This window comes from Aquarana catesbeiana, linkage group LG01 (assembly GCF_042186555.1).
Source record: "Aquarana catesbeiana isolate 2022-GZ linkage group LG01, ASM4218655v1, whole genome shotgun sequence".
NCBI classification, from domain to species: Eukaryota; Metazoa; Chordata; class Amphibia; order Anura; family Ranidae; genus Aquarana; species Aquarana catesbeiana.
The window spans coordinates 544,672,822-544,689,420 of NC_133324.1; the positions used below are offsets into that span (position 1 = coordinate 544,672,822).

At 42.4% G+C, this 16,599-nt stretch overlaps 1 protein-coding gene across 1 annotated transcript in view; it reads right to left on the reverse strand.

Moving 5' to 3' along the window:
* The window catches only part of LOC141105330 (MAP kinase-interacting serine/threonine-protein kinase 2-like), a 221,628-nt gene that overhangs the window by 63,584 nt on the left and 141,445 nt on the right, over window positions 1–16,599 (reverse strand). Inside the window, 3 exon segments of the mRNA XM_073595198.1 lie at window positions 7,235–7,308; window positions 7,395–7,474; window positions 11,286–11,383. Of these exon segments, the coding sequence (XP_073451299.1) occupies window positions 7,235–7,308; window positions 7,395–7,474; window positions 11,286–11,383 (252 nt within the window).

Below are 16,599 nucleotides of genomic sequence, written 5' to 3' on the forward strand. Positions count from 1 at the left end.
AGGGGAAACAGATAGGATAGGAATTATTTACCCCAACTCACACTCATCGGAGCATATAGCAACTGCAACTCTAAAGAAAAATGTGGTCTTGGGACTCCACAAAATAGCAGTGCCTGACCACTCAATTTTGCAAACAAAGTTATGGTGGGTGTCACCACAAAAACCTACTGCACCAAAAAGAAAAGTGGAATATGACACCAACCTATGGCTACCGCAGGTTTATTGATAAATACAAAATGTCTAAAACAATATACACATTCTAATGTCCAACCCTGATTCCACCCCCCCCCCCCCCCTTAACCCCCATATACACACCTCCCTTCCCCCAATACTCCCTAAAAAACACCCCCAGCATTAGTGCGCCAACAATTCCCATTGTTCAGCTGTTCAGCAGTTGTTACCAGTTTGGAGGGTGTGGGGGCAGGTGGGTTCTATTTGGGGGGGGGGGGGGGGGTTATATGGGGGGTTGGGGAGGGGGGGGGATCAGGGATGGACACTAGAATGTGCATATTGTTTGAGACATTTGTAGTTATTGATAAACTTGCGGTAGCGATAAAATGGGGAGTAACCCCCAGATGTAATTAATTACACTCAATACTACTGAAGATTCAAAGGCCAACAGAGATGGAATTTTATAATTTTCTGTGGGGACCTAAATATTTATAAAGGCTCTGTGAATCTTAGCTGCCAAGAATTTATTGGGTCTGAACGTACTACTATATGATCACGTTCACTAACCTAAATGTCAGGTTCTTAGCTACAGATGTGAATTCCAACTTATTAATGTGATGGAGCAGTATGAATCAGTGAAAACGTAGGTCAATCATGACCTTCATACATAGAATTTGGTATGTGCCCGTATTGTTCTAAACTTCCACTGGTCGCCTTATTATTAGGCAAACTGGTCAAAACGTCCTCTAGCTCTTAAAGTGTTTAAGGAGTTAGAAATATGCATTTCCAAAAGGTGTAGGGAACTGCCAACATCCTATATATAGAGAGAAAAAAATGTGCAATGCACCAGAATAATCCCCTTGAGCTTTATAAGCAGAAAGTTGAGTAGTAGACAGTAGAATAAGTTTAAAAGGCAGTGACGCCACTTTAATTAATACAAAGCATAATCAAGAGAGGCAAACATAACCCTACAGCAGGCATGTCCAAAGTCCGGCCCGCGGGCCAATTGCGGCCCGTGTTCTGGTTTCAAATGGCCCCACTGGTAATTTTGATATATATATATATCTCTTTTGTGGCCCCCAATGAATCCCTGAAAAATTCAGACCCCCTTAAATTTTTCACTCTTTGTTATATTGCAGCCATTTGCTAAAATCATTTAAGTTCATTTTTTTCCCCTCATTAATATAAATGTACACACAGCAACCCATATTGACAGAAAAACACAAAATTGTTGACATTTTTGCAGATTTATTAAAAAAGAAAAACTGAAATATCACATGGTCCCAAGTATTCAGACCCTTTGCTCAGTATTTAGTAGAAGCACCCTTTTGATCTAATACAGCCATGAGTCTTTTTGGGAAAGATGCAACAAGTTTTTCACACCTGGATTTGGGGATCCTCTGCCATTCCTCCTTGGAGATCCTCTCCAGTTCTGTCAGGTTGGATGGTAAACGTTGGTGGACAGCCATTTTTAAGTCTCTCCAGAGATGCTCAATTGGGTTTAAGTCAGGGCTCTGGCTGGGCCATTCAAGAACAGTCACGGAGTTGTTGTGAAGCCACTCCTTCGTTATTTTAGCTGTGTGCTTAGGGTCATTGTCTTGTTGGAAGGTAAAGCTTCGGCCCAGTCTGAGGTCCTGAGCACTGAGAGAAGGTTTTCGTCCAGGATATCCCTGCACATGGCCGCATTCATCTTTCCCTCAAATGCAACCAGTCGTCCTGTCCCTGCAGCTGAAAAACACCCCAACAGCATGATGCTGCCACCACCATGTGTCACTGTTGGGACTGTATTGGACAGGTGATGAGCAGTGGCTGGTTTTCTCCACACATACCGCTTATAATTAAGGCCAAAAAGTTCTATCTTGGTCTCATCAGACCAAAGAATCTTATTTCTCACCATCTTGGAGTCCTTCAGGTGTTTTTTAGCAAACTCCATGCGGGCTTTCATGTGTCTTGCACTGAGGAGAGGCTTCCGTCGGGCCACTCTGCCATAAAGCCCCGACTGGTGGAGGGCTGGAGTGATGGCTGACTTTCTACAACTTTCTCCCATCTCCCGACTGCATCTCTGGAGCTCAGCCACAGTGATCTTTGGGTTCTTCTTTACCTCTCCCACCAAGGCTCTTCTCCCCCGATAGCTCAGTTTGGGCAGACGGCCAGCTCTAGGAAGGGTTCTGGTTGTCCTAAACATCTTCCTTTTAAGGATTATGGAGGCCACTGTACTCTTAGGAACCTTAAGTGCAGCAGAAATTTTGTTGTAACCTTGGCCAGATCTGTGCCTTGCCACAATTCTGTCTCTGAGCTCTTCAGGCAGTTCCTTTGACCTCATGATTCTCATCTGCTCTGACATGCATTGTGAGCTGCAAAGTCTTATATGGACAGGTATGTGGGTTTCCTAATCAAGTCCAATCAGTATAATCAAACACAGCTGAACTCAAATGAAGGTGTAGAACCATCTCAAGGAAGATCAGAAGAAATGGACAGCACCTGAGTTAAATATATGAGTGTCACAGCAAAGGGTCTGAATACTTAGGACCATGTGATATTTCAGTTTTTCTTTTTTAATAAATCTGCAAAAATCTTTTTTTTCTGTCAATATGGGGTGCTGTGTGTACATTAATGAGAAAATAATAAACTTAAACTTTAAATGATATATATACACACACACATATATATATATATATATATATATATATATATAAATACACACAGAGACACACACACACACACACATACATATATACACATACATACACACATATACATATACACACATACACACACCTCAGAGCTGAAAGGGAGGAGGCGGGGCGAGCGCCTACAGAATACATATAGTGAGAATTTTCTTGTTTACATGGTGGCCTCTGTAATAGGAAGTCCCGTCTCCTGGGCGGCCATTGGATGACTGATCTGTCTATCATAGGAGGCGGACATTGTATTAAAGAGGCCGCTGAGAAAACAGGAGATTCTCCTGTATGTAATCTGTTGACGTTCGTCCCGCCCCCTCCCTGTCCCCTCTGAGGCTGCAGATGGGCATCGATCAGGCTGCACTGATGGCAATGGTGGGGCTGCATTCAAGCAATGGTGAGGCTGCATTCATGGCAATGCTGAGGCTGCATTCATGGCAATGGTGAAGCTGCATTCATGGCAATGGTGAGGCTGCATTCATGGCAATGGTGAGGCTGCATTCATGGCAATGGTGAGGCTGCATTCATGGCAATGGTGAGCCTGCAGATGGGCACTGATTAGGCTGCATTGATGGGCACTGACCTTTATTTGGCTTCACAGTTCTTTATTTAAAATTGAAGTTTTTTCCTGAAACTTCCCGCTTAAAGTGAAGGTGCGTGTTTATATGCTTATAAATACGGTATATCCAAATAACATGCCCAAGCTCATCCTTGGTCCTGAGTGGCGCTAGGGGATTCGTTGGGGGCCACAAAAGATATATATCCAAATAACACGCCCAAGCTCATCTGTTCACCACACACAGCCACAAAGGCAAGAGAATTCTTGTTGGGCAGTGTATTAGTGCTCGGACGAACACACTTAAGCCTCGTACACGCGGTACGATTGTTGTCTAATCGAGCGTCTGATTTTTGTCAAAAGGGGTGTGTGCCAGGATCTTGGCTTGCATACTAACGGTACACAATTGTCGTGCCACAAACACAAACGTAGTGACGTACTACAAGGAATTTAAGCTCTTGAGCGCCACCCTTTGGGCCCCTTCTGCTAGTTTCGTGTTTGATGAGCATTGATTCTGAGCATGTGTGTACTTTCGGCTTTTGTGTGACGGATTTGTGTACTGACCATACGAAAATCTGACGTCAAGCCGTTGTCCGCCAAACATTTTCTAGCCTGTCATCCAACATTTGTTGGCCGAAAATTGGACAAAAATTGTCAAAAGGAGCATACTAACAGTAAGATTTTAGGACAACAGTCTGTCAACAGACAATCTCCTGCCAGCAATCGTACCGTGTACGAGGCTTAAGACCGAATTTTAATGGTTCAAAGAATGCCAGGCAAAATGGTCGGCCCTCACGCATGTTGACTTCATCAAATCTGTCCCTCTTTGAAAAAAGTTTGGACACCCCTGCCCTATAGTAATAAAAACAAGATATACATATACATAGAATATATTGCACAATGGAAAGTGGAATCAAACCCAGTTGGTACAGGTATTCACATGAGCTGCCAGAGTCATGCTGTGATTAGTAAAAAAAGTATCCTGTAACACCCAACATGTTTCGGAATTGTTACTGTATATTCCTTCTTCAGGGGAGTTTAAATTCTTGGTGATTGTGTTTTCTGAAATAAACAAAATTACTAATAGCCACATTGCAACACATTATGTGAGCAGGACTATTAATTTTATTGAGTAATTTGAGGTATAATCATAGCTGATAATATACTTACACAAAACCAAAAGAAAAAGACAACCTGTAGTTGCAGGGCAAGCTAATGGATAAAAGGATATTCTGAGAGTGGCTGAGCAAACCAGCACAAGCCCACCGTGTGAACAGACATGCAGCCGCTGCAAAGCATTCAGGTATGCATCCACAAGGAGCGTCCCGTGGACTGCACCAGCAAGATATATATGTATACAACTGTCTGCAACCAAAAAGAAAATAATAAAGTAGTTGTAGTTAAAAAGTAAAATAAATTGCCATAGGGGTAGACAGGGAAGGCAGATAGACACAGTCTTCCCGTCAACTAAAAATAAATACGTTCTTTACCTTTAAACAGCCTAAAGTCTACAGGTATCCACACTAGCAGAGCTCAAATAAGACTGACATGCAGTGTGTTGAGACTGTGTTTATATATGTGTTCACACTGGGGGAGCCACACCCCAGTGGGAGGAGTGCTGGACGCTTGGCGCCAACAGCCGCTTTTTCGAGGCAACGGCACGTGGTGTTACCACAATGATGTCACGTGTCGGTGCATCGCCAGCGGGAGATTCCTCTAACAGCAACAGCTAAAAGCGGCGTGGACAGGGTGCAGAGGAGCTCCTCCCCAAATGTGGGCCAAGGGGACACCTGGTGCATGGAGCATCGGCATCAGTGCCAGGATGGGTGGAGCTTACCCACCGGGTGGTGCACACAAGAACAAGTTTACTTTTTAACTACAATCATTTTATTATTTTATTTTTGGTTGCAGACGGTTGTATACATAAATTTCTTGCTGGTGCAGTCCACAGGACGCTCCTTGTGGATGCATACCTGTATGCTTCATGGTGGCTGCATGTCTGTTCACGCAGTGGGCTTGTGCTGGTTTGCTCAGCCACTCTCAGAATATCCTTTTATCCATTAGCTTTCCCTGCAACTACATGTTGTCATTTTCTTTTGGTTTTTATATAAATATCATTGATGTACGCAGGGTACACAGGCCCCAAGGGAAGGGGGGCTCACTGTTTCCTGACACACTGCACACATGGAGTAATAAAAATTAATCCATATTTCCTTGGTTCCCATAATTTCATTTAGAGAGGTCCAAGAGGTGGTAGCAGTGATGGATTTTTATTTTTTAAGCTTACTGGCACAGGCAGCCAGCACCATATTTGCTGATGCTAAGATTGTAGTTCTGGCCACCCACATACTCATGACAGCCCTTTTTCTTATCAAGCAATGGGTCCAACTTATGATCTTGAACAAAGACCCATTGATTTCATAAAATGCTCCTAACTATCTGAGCCAATATCCGAACTCTTAAAATGCAGTTGTTTTGGATAAAATATTTGTCAGTTTTCGGTCACTCCAGGTCATGTTAGAGTTAGATATCAAGGCCTCCACAGCCAAAACCTCCTGAGTTCTAGAGGTTACAGCACATCATTACCACTCACCGACTGGTTGCTAGAGGTTACTGCACATCATTACTGCTAACAAATTGGTTGCTAGAGGTTACAGCACATCATTACTGCTGATTGGCTGCTAGAGGTTATTGCACATTACTGCTAACTGATTGGTTGCTAGAGGTAACTGCACATCATTACTGCTAACATATTGGTTGTTAGAGGACACTGCACATCATTACCACTAACGGATTGGTTGCTAGAGGTTACTGCACATTAATACTGCTAATGGATTGGTTACTAGAGGTTACTGCACATCATTACTGCTAACTGACTGATTGCTAGATAGATTATGCTACACACAACAGTCCCCTTGCCAGAGTAGAAGTGTTCTCTTGCATTGAAAAGGTGGCAGATTGTGGCAGAAAAGATGGGGTTAAGGAAGCTGACCAGGATTACATTCAAAACAGTACTATCAATGATCATAGCAAGCAGAGAGGCAGAGATGAGTGATAGTCTAGCAGCTAAAGCAGTGAAAGTTCAATTCAGCGGGGCAAATTACCTAATTTGGATTGTTAATCACACAACATACTAGCTGTCCGCTCATCCATGCTGACCGGTGTTATGTACAGACAGTGCTGGTAATAGAAATAGCAAGCACAGTGTCATAGAAGGGTGATAATAGATTAGCGGCTAAAACAGCCAAGCACACGTTCTCATTTAGATAGTAACTCTTGCCGCCCACGGCTTTCTGCTCATCCATGCCACTTTAGGAATGTCAATGACTCCTCTCTGCGACCCTCCCTCACTCCTCCAGCCTCTGCCACTTGGCAGTGTTTCTCACCTTTTGGTCAGCTCCACTGTCAGGCAAGGACACTGTTGCTAACTGCTTCATTGTCCCTGCAGCTGCGCTATGTGACAGGGAGATATTGTTAGAATGTTATGCCCCACAACGACAGGGCTCAGGATGGCTGCCCCTTTTGCCCTGCCTTAATGGCACTGTTCTTCCCTCCTTGTATACTCCCAACCTCCTAGAGACAGGACATTTTGCCAGAGGTCAGATGCTGTGCCCCACCACTGAATATTGGGGATAAAAATGTTTCAATATTTTGTAAAAAAAAAAAAAATCAGAAAAACAGCAGCCTGAAAGCCAAAAGTAGTAAAATAATTTCCCACTGTAATCAAAGTTGTGGCAGTTGTACATTGCGTTTACCCAAGTTATCAGTAACAACTCCTAACATGGAAAATAAACTATGGGTATACAAAATGCCCTTTAACACTCACCACCGTACATCTTCTCAAACACCAAGAAGAATTTTTCTTCCTCCTCAAAGAACTCAATTAGTTCAAGGACATTGCTGTGACAAACAAGAAAGTTGTTAGAGGTATATTCTAACCACATATTTGTCACTTTTTGCATAATGTCTATCATATTCACTCTTACCTGTGACCTTGACACTGATAGAGCATTTCAACCTCTCTAAAAACTCTATTTCGGCTATGACCAGGTCTCTTTTCTATGATCTGGAATGCAAAATGTTTATATATTTACAAAGGAAGCACTGGAAATAATGAAGCAAAAATTTTTACTTAAATAGACATGTTACTCAGAAAATTGTTTACATCAGGCTTGCACCTTAAAAACCTTATAGCTTATTCTAAGCTGGAACATGTGCTTCTTTCTCCTGACTGTTTCAAACTGATTTCCACATATTATGCCTTGCTGCTAGACAGACCAATCGCCCCAATTAGAGAAGGCCCTTACCAAGTGGGTGTTGGACATACCTGATCTTACACCCGATGAATGGAAAGCATTATGTAGTTCATACCCAGATACTGTTATCTCTGTCAGGGATAAATGAATATAGCTCAGATATTCACATTGAACATATTATAGCCCAAAAATACTTTCAATGCATAAAACGGACATCTCCCACTTGTCATAAGTGCAAGATCGAGCAGGGGGACTTCTTTCATACGGTATGGTCCTGTAATAGGGTCAGACTGTTCTGGTAAGCAGTTACTGCATTTATTTCAGAGACTTTTGAACTCCCCAATATCTGCAGCCCCAAGTGGTGTCTTCTGGAGGGGTTTGAAGATGTTGTGCTTCCTACTAAGACCAAATTGTTTTGGTGTTTATTGCTCTATTACACCAGAAAAACTGTGGTATTGGATTGGATTCAGTCTGAACACTGACATATTTGTCTGTGGAAGAGAGTAATTAATGAAAACCGCCCATTATACAAGCTAACCTATGAGGCTGGGGGGTGCCCTATGAAGTTTACCAAAATTCGGGGTCCTTGGTTAGAGACACGAGTGACTATTTATTAAATTTAATATCTAATCCCCCTTTATAGAGATGGATTGTCTATAGCAGTGCCAACTTCCATGATGCCTTCCAGATATTTAGAGTACAATAGGTAACTCTGATGCTTGCACTCACTATCTCTATATGGGAAACAGGGTTATGGATATAACCTGTTTTTCTCTGGTCTGTTTACTGTTCTTTTTTCATAAGACAAACAGATATGACTAATTAGGAGGCATGCCTTAGTATGCGTTCATCTCATACTAGTATGCTAGACTATTATGTATAATATTGTATAGAAGACAGATTACTGGAATGTGTTCTTATGTTTTTTACTGCGTACCATTTGTATGAATCTCCTGCTTATTCTAATAAAACAAGTTTTTTTTTTGTTTTTTTTTTTTAAATCCTATACATAAATTCCCCTATCTCACTCCTACAATCCAAGTCCAATTAGTTCAAATGCCAATAACTCTACCAGTATGTTTTTGGATTGTTGGATTTAAAGCAGAATACCTGGAGAAACCAACAGAAATTAAGGGAAACATTTCAAGTTTATAAAGACTTTCTTTGGACTAAAGCCTCGTACACACGATGCGATTGTTGGCAGGGAATTGTCTGTTGACAGACTGTTGTCCTAAAATATGACCGTTAGTACGCTCCTTTTGACAATTGTTGTCCAACTTTCGGCCCAAAAATGTTGGATGGCAGGCTAGTAAATTTTTGGCGGACAATGGTCTGTTGTCAGATTTTCGTATGGTCAGTACACAAATCCCTCACTCGAAAGTACAAACACACATGCTCAGAATCAATGCTCACCAAACACAAAATTAGCAGAAGGGGCCCAAAGGGTGGCGCTCAAGAGCTGAAATTCTTTGTAGTACGTCACTACATTCGTGTTTGTTGCATGACAATTGTGTACTGTTAGTATGCAAGACAAGATCCAGGCACACTCCCTTTTGACAAAAATCAGATGCTCGGTTGGCCAACAATCGCACTGTGTGTACGAGGCTTTAGACCCATATCCCCGTACAGCCTACCTGATGAGACCCCCAACCCCCCCCCCCCCGATCCTGCTCATTTGCCTACCTCCAATGCAATCCGCAAAAAAAAAAAAAAAAAAAAAAAGAAGAAAAAGATATGGCCGCCTATGTCTAGGTGGATCAGGGGGTAGTTAGGTGTAAACGGACAGCGGAGTCCATTTACACCCGACTGCCTATAGAGCAGTTGGCTCAATCCATGGCTTGCCCCGCATAAACTGCGGACACAGACCTGTCATCTGCCCACTGTGCTCTGATCAGTGGGGATAGGGGTCTAAGGATTCATTCTACGGTCCTTCATTGATCATCATCATATCATCATGATAATCATACTGCGTCACTTGTGTCAATCTGAGGAGAACTAATTTGGCATCTACTGTATGTCAGTAGGATGAATGAGGGGAACTTGGGTGTGTTGAAATGCATGAATCTAAAGGGCTGTAGGCGAACACAAAGAGAGAAAGGAGGGCTAAAAGGACTTTAAGGGCTGATTTGGATGGGTGGCTATTGTGGTGTTTGATAAGCAGTGAGGGGGCAATATATAATTTACTCACTGCCTTTTTAACTCTGAAAATGCAGACCCACAATGCCCCAGCTATGTTTATTGAACAAACTTGCAGGTAGTTGTGGTGCACCCTATTCATGGTGACATGCCATTTAATCTTTGCCATTGAACAGCACTGAGTGGCTGCACTGGTCTCAGATCTGGGCATTCCTCTCTAGGGGTCCACATACTGACTGTCTGCCTGGCACCCTTTCCATCCCAGATTACTTTTTATCTCTTAACTGTTCAGCAGCTCAGTACATTCTCTGTAGTCATTTAAGGTGGCCGTAGAATGGATGATTCCTTTTTTTTATCTCATTCCTACTATGGCCACCTTAAATGACTGCAGAGAATGTACTGAGCTGCTGAACAGTTAAGAGATCAAAAAGTAATCTGGCATGGAAAGGGTGTCAGGCAGACAGTCAGTGATTGGAATGGTCAGATCTGACACAGGAGGCTGCAGGATGTGAGCAGTGAAGATACATGTGAGAGGAGAGCAAACAAACAGTAGAAAGTGAAGGGGGGAGGAGTAAGGACAGTGAAAATAGCATAGCAGGTGCCCCTTCTGCCCTGGGGTATAAGAAGAGTGCCAAGCAATGTTTGAAGGGCATAGAATACAAAGCTTCCTCTGAATGGCTAAGCAGCGCCCAATTCGATATTGTTCTGGGAGTGGGATGGGTAGTTTATGTACCGCTGCTGGAACTGTATATAATTGTATAAGTAAATAGTTCATCTGGACCAGCTTGATCAAAATGAAAGTTAAATGAGACATGGAGATCAGCTTTAAATGTAATTTTTTCCTGTGGGTAGTAGTATAACCCTTGGTTGCTTGTTAAAATAAAACTGGGTTCCTCAGTGGACAACAGAGAAATTTAAATTTTGATGAAAGTTCAACCAGGTTTCAATTTAATTCTTCAGTAAACTATATAAGGCAACATTATAATTTACCATGGCAGAGAGATAAATAAAAAGTGGACATGCACTTACATTTCAGAATAAAAATGCATTTCAAGAAAAAAAAAACAAAACAAGGGTTATTCATTCCCCAATTTAAAGTTTTTTTCTTTACAAGAAACATGAAGTAACTTGGTGTTTTGCCCAAGCAGGGAAAAGCAACAGGTTGACTCTGATGGAGCTCCAGCCAGCAATTTATACTCCTCTTCCTTTCCTACCGCTTTGTTTGGCAGAACAGAGACTGTTAGACCTTTGTGTGCGTACTCCACTGCGAGTACACCTGCATGACAATGAAATAATCATATACTTGGAGTCAAGAAAGACTCTATCTTTAAGCTGCTGGTAGGAGCCGCCAAAAAAAAAAAATTACCTGTTGCTTTCCCTACATGGGCAAAGAACAGACTTGTAATTTACACATGTTTACAGAACATAAAAAACACTGAAGCTGAAATAGCAAAAATGATGAAAAAAAAAGTTTTGTACAATCACCTTCACAGCATATTCCTTGTTGGTTATTAGGTTCATGCAGCTTTGGACTCTGGCAAAGGCTCCTTCACCAAGAACCTCATCTTGCAGCTGGTACATGTCTGTATAAAGCATATTTGGACATTCCTATTATTTAAGAATATCATGAAGTAAACATATCATGATCATGTAGAATGTAAAAAGCTCAAAATGAGTAGCATGTACAGTGGTGCTGAAAAGTTTGTGAACCCTTCTGAAATGGTAATATTTCTACAAGTCCTAAAATGTGATCTGCAAATCCAACAAAAGGATTAAATAAAGAAATGCATTGTTTTCTTAGGAAAAGTAGGCTAAGGCCCCTTTCACACGGGCACATCCACAAAGCAGAATCTGCTTGCTCAGCAGGGAGTCCGCTAAACCCCGAAGAGCAGCCGGATGACAGGGCAGTAAGCGCTCTGACACAGTCCAGCTTTCCCCTATGGGGCAATCAGATGGAAATGGACCGCCTGTCCGTTTCCATCCGATCCGCCAGACAGATGGGGAATAGAACCTCCATTCGTCTGTTTTTGGCGGACAAGATCGAATTGGATGCCGGCAGGTGTCAGCGGACGTAAGCGGTTCCATAGAAGAGAATGGAGGGTCTGATCAGGTCCCCCTGAAAACGGACAAGGGGACCTGATCAGACATATGAAAGGGCCTAAGTTACTGTATATATTTAAGACAAAAGTGTGCATTTAAGTAACTGGTGTGCCCCTAATGGGGAGCAATAACTGCAACTAAATGTTTTCAGTTACTGTTGATCTGTCATGCACATTAGCTATGAAACATTTTAGGCTACTCCACCTTACAGGACAGTTTCAACTCATGGATGCAGGTAGCATGAAATGCTCACTGCAGATCCTTCCACAAACTTTCTATAGTATTAAGGTCAGGACTTTTACTTGGCCAATTGAAAACATGAACGTTCTTCTGTGTCAACCAAAAATGTAATTATTGCAGCTTACCAATCATTAGATGTGGTAGTTGCATTAGGTTTCTTTTTTTTTAGGCTTTTTCCCATTTGTTTTCACCTGGTGATCTGGTCAATAATAAACTTCCTGTATTAGAGTGTCCCCACTCCAGATGCAGGAGCACACGGGCACTCTTGGACAGCAGCATTGTCAGTCTGGGAGAGAGTGGCGTGTCAGATGTACTATCAGATTTAAATACACTAACAAAATGAAGCGAAACTGCAGCCCACAATGCAGTTTTAAGCAGTTACAGCAACAGTTTTTTCCTTCTGGGATAAACGTTTTATATGAATAAAAAAATTGTGACCATTATAAGCATCCCTGTTGGTGGTAAATGGTCTGTCTCAACACTAACTGCTACATTTGCAGGAGAGCTTGTTCTGTTGAAAAAGAACAGATGTTCCTGGTTGGATCACCCGGTGAAAAATAAAAGAAAGTTTAAAATAAACAACCAACCAATGCAGCCATGACATCTAAGAATTGGTAAGCTGCAATATAATAAAAAAAAGTTTGCTTTCGGGTTAAACACCACTTTAAGCTTTAGCTAATGTACAGATACCCTGACATTTTTTTGCAGGACTTACTGGTACAATGTACAATTTAGAACTCCATCAATGATCATCAAAGTCATTCTAGCCAGAGGCAGCAATGCAGGTCCATTCCATGATACTGCTATAACGTACCAGGATATACCAGTTTCCCAGATGCAATAAGATTTGTATCCTTGCATGCAGTGTTTGCCCTTTACAGATCAGAACACTTTTTTTTTTTTTTTTTAAGTTTTTATTGAACAATTTACATTTTGAAAGATATTTCTGCAAGTTATAAGGCAATACAAGAGAAAAGCATATAACAGAGCTGTGGCTTATACACATGTAAACACAACATGTCAAGAACTTATACAGTTTAGACAATGAACCCAACAAATATCCAATGGATGGGAAATGGATCTATTCATGAGATTCCACTCTGGAAGGGGTTATTATTTTACGAACCAATAGTGCATGTGTCCGCAGATGCAAGCCACCTATCCCCAATTTTGTTATACTTGTCTGGGCAGCCTCGATCATAACACTTTAATTAAAGCCAATAAAAAGTTCTAAGTTGGGTCTAATTTATACATAATATATTCTTCCAACAGCCTTCTAACTTTACCATAACTATATGGTCTTTAGCAAACTATAGATAGACAGAATGGCCCTTTTGGATAGTAGTGGCCTTTTCCTTGCAATCCAGACATGCACATCATTGTTCACTATTCTTCTGATGGTAAACTCACGAACCCCGAAACTCGCCAATGCAAGAGAGGCCTCAGATGTTAGTCTGGTATTCTTTAAGATCTTCTAGAGTACTGGAGTGGTAGAGTCCAAATTTTTAAAAAATACATTTGTAACACTTTTCAGCCAGGTGAGCATCATTACCTGTTGTTGGGGTCCCCAGAAAACTATGTGGTTGCAAAAAAAGACTTTGTTAAAGCTAAGAATTGCTTTAAGGGTCCATTAGCACCATATTGCAGTGGTCTGCAGCGCACATGTTAGGTCATTTAATGCAGGCAGTAGATTTATGACATTCAAAATGAATGTGCACCAGAATCTTGGGAAAGTTGCAATTTTTCATATACAAAAGTAGAACCTCCGCTTATCTGCTTCCCCCCCCCTCCGGTGCCACATTTGGCACCTTTCAGGGGGGAGGGGCGAACGGGTGCCTGTTTTTGACAGGTACCCTTCCCCACTTCCGGGAGATTGCGCCGTGGTGTCGACCCTCGGAAGTTTGGCACCTCCTTCTCTCTCCTCCGTCGGGCCAATAAAAAAATTGCAGCGTGCTTCGTGCATGCGCAATAGGTACCCGGCTGTAAAGCCGAAAGCCGTAACTATATAACTGCCAGTTTCACTTATGACGAATGGCGGCGGCAGCACCCGACAGCCGAGCCGAAAACCAGCTAGGGTGCCGACATTGCGGGCTCCCTAGACACGGAAGTGTCCATATATTAAAAGTTTTAATTTTTTTTCCCCTAGGCGGAACACCGCTTTAAGGATACTATGCATTGTGCTGCCCACATTGCGTTCTGATCAAAATTAATTGCATTGCAGCACACCAATGTATGTTTTATGTACTATTGCACAGTCTTGTTGTAAACAGGCTCTAAAAACATGGCACCAACACTCACACCTTATTATTATTCAGTTGATTATATAGATACATACAGTGAGGGAAAAAAGTATTTGATCCCCTCCTGATTTTGTACATTTGCCTACTGACAAAGAAATGATCAGTCTAGAATTTTAATGGTAGGTTTGTTTTAACGGTGAGAGACAGAAAAACAACAAAAATATCCAGAAAAATGCATTTCAAAAAAGTTATAAATTGATTTGCATTTTATTAGTGAGATAAGTATTTAGTCCCCTATCAAATCAGCAAGATTTCTGGCTCTCAGGTCTCTTCTATACAGGTAACAAGCTGAGATTAGGCGCACTCCCTTAAAGGGAGTGCGCCTAATCTGTTTGTTACCTGTATAAAAGACACCTGTCCACAGAAGCAATCAGATTCCAATCTCTCCGCCATGGCCAAGACCAAAGAGCTGTCCAAGGATGTCAAAGACAAGATTGTAGAGCTACACACGGCTGGAATGGGCTACAAGACCATCGCCAAGCAGCTTGGGGAGAGGGTGACAACAGTTGGTGTGATTATTCACAAATGGAAGAAAGACAAAATGACTGTCAAATTCCCTCAGTCTGGGTCTCCATGCAAAATCTCACCACGTGGAGTTTCAATGCTCATTAGAACGATGAGGAATCAGCCCAGAACTACACGGGATTATCTTGTCAATGATCTCAAGGCAGATCCCATAGTCACCTAGAAAACAATTGCTAACACACTACGCTGTGAAGGACTGAACTCCTGTAGCACCCGCACGGCCCCTCTGCTCAAGAAAGCACATGTACAGGCCCTTCTGAAGTTGGCTGAATGAACATCTGAACTGGGTGAAAGTGTTGTGGTCAGATGAGACCAAAATCAAGCTCTCTGACATCAACACAACTCGCCGTGTTTGGAGGAGGAGGAATGCTGCCTATGACCCCAAGAACACCATCCCCACCGTCAAACATGGAGGTGAAAACATTATGCTTTGGGGCATTTTTCTGCTAAGGGGACAGGACAACTTCACTGCATCAAAAAGACGACGGATGGGGCCATGTACCGTCAAATCTTGGGTGAGAACCTCCTTCCCTCAGCCAGGGCATGGAAAATGGGTCGTGGATGGGTATACCAGCATGACAATGACCCAAAACACACGGCCAAGGCAACAAAGCAGTGGCTCAAGAAAAAGTACATTAAGGTCCTAGAATGGCCTAGCCAGTCTCCAGACCTTAATCCCATAGAAAATATGTGGAGGGAGCTGAAGGTTTGAGTTACCAAATAGCCTAGAAACCTTAATGACTTGGAGAGGATCTGCAAAGAGGAGTGGGACAAACGAGATGTGTGCAAACCTGGTGGCCAACTACAAGAAATGTCTGACCTCTGTGATTTCCAACAAGGGTTTTGCCACCAAGTACTAAGTCATGTTTTGTGAAGGGATCAAGTACTTCTTATTTCACTCATTAAAATGCAAATCAATTTATACATTTTTTGAAATGCGTTTTTGCTGTATTTTTTTGTTGTTATTCCGTCTCTCACTGGTAAAATAAACCTACCATTAAAATTAGACTGATCATTTCTTTGTTAGTGGGCAAACGTTCAAAATCAGCAGGGGATCAAATACCTTTTTGCCTCACTGTAGTAACATAGTCTGGTTGAAAAAAAACACAGGTCCTTCCAGTTAAACCCACAAAAGGAAGGGGGGGGGGGGGGGAGAGCCAGCCAGCCTCCGGGCACCGGTCCCAGTGTCACCAGTGCTCACAGTAACACCGCCATACACCATACCAGCATCCTGATCACTACCATTCCCACATACCAGTGTCCTGATCACAGCCACACCAGCGTCCTGATCACCACCATATCACATACCAGCGTCCTGATCAACGCCATACCCCATACCAGCGTCCTGATCACCTACATACCCCTTATGAGCACCCTGATCATACCCCATATTAGCGTCCTGATCACCGCTATATCCCATATCAGCGTCCTGATCACCAAGATACCCCATATCAGTGTCCTTAACACTGTCCTTGTGCTCCAGGGCCTCCACAAGTGTGATGCGTAGTCAGGAAATTGGGTGCCTAATGTATGCCCTTAGAAAGCCTTAAAAAGTGCTACTTGGATTTTGGGCCTCTCTGTGGCTAGGCTGTGAAAAAGTCTCCAACATGTACTATCATCATACTTAGGAGGAG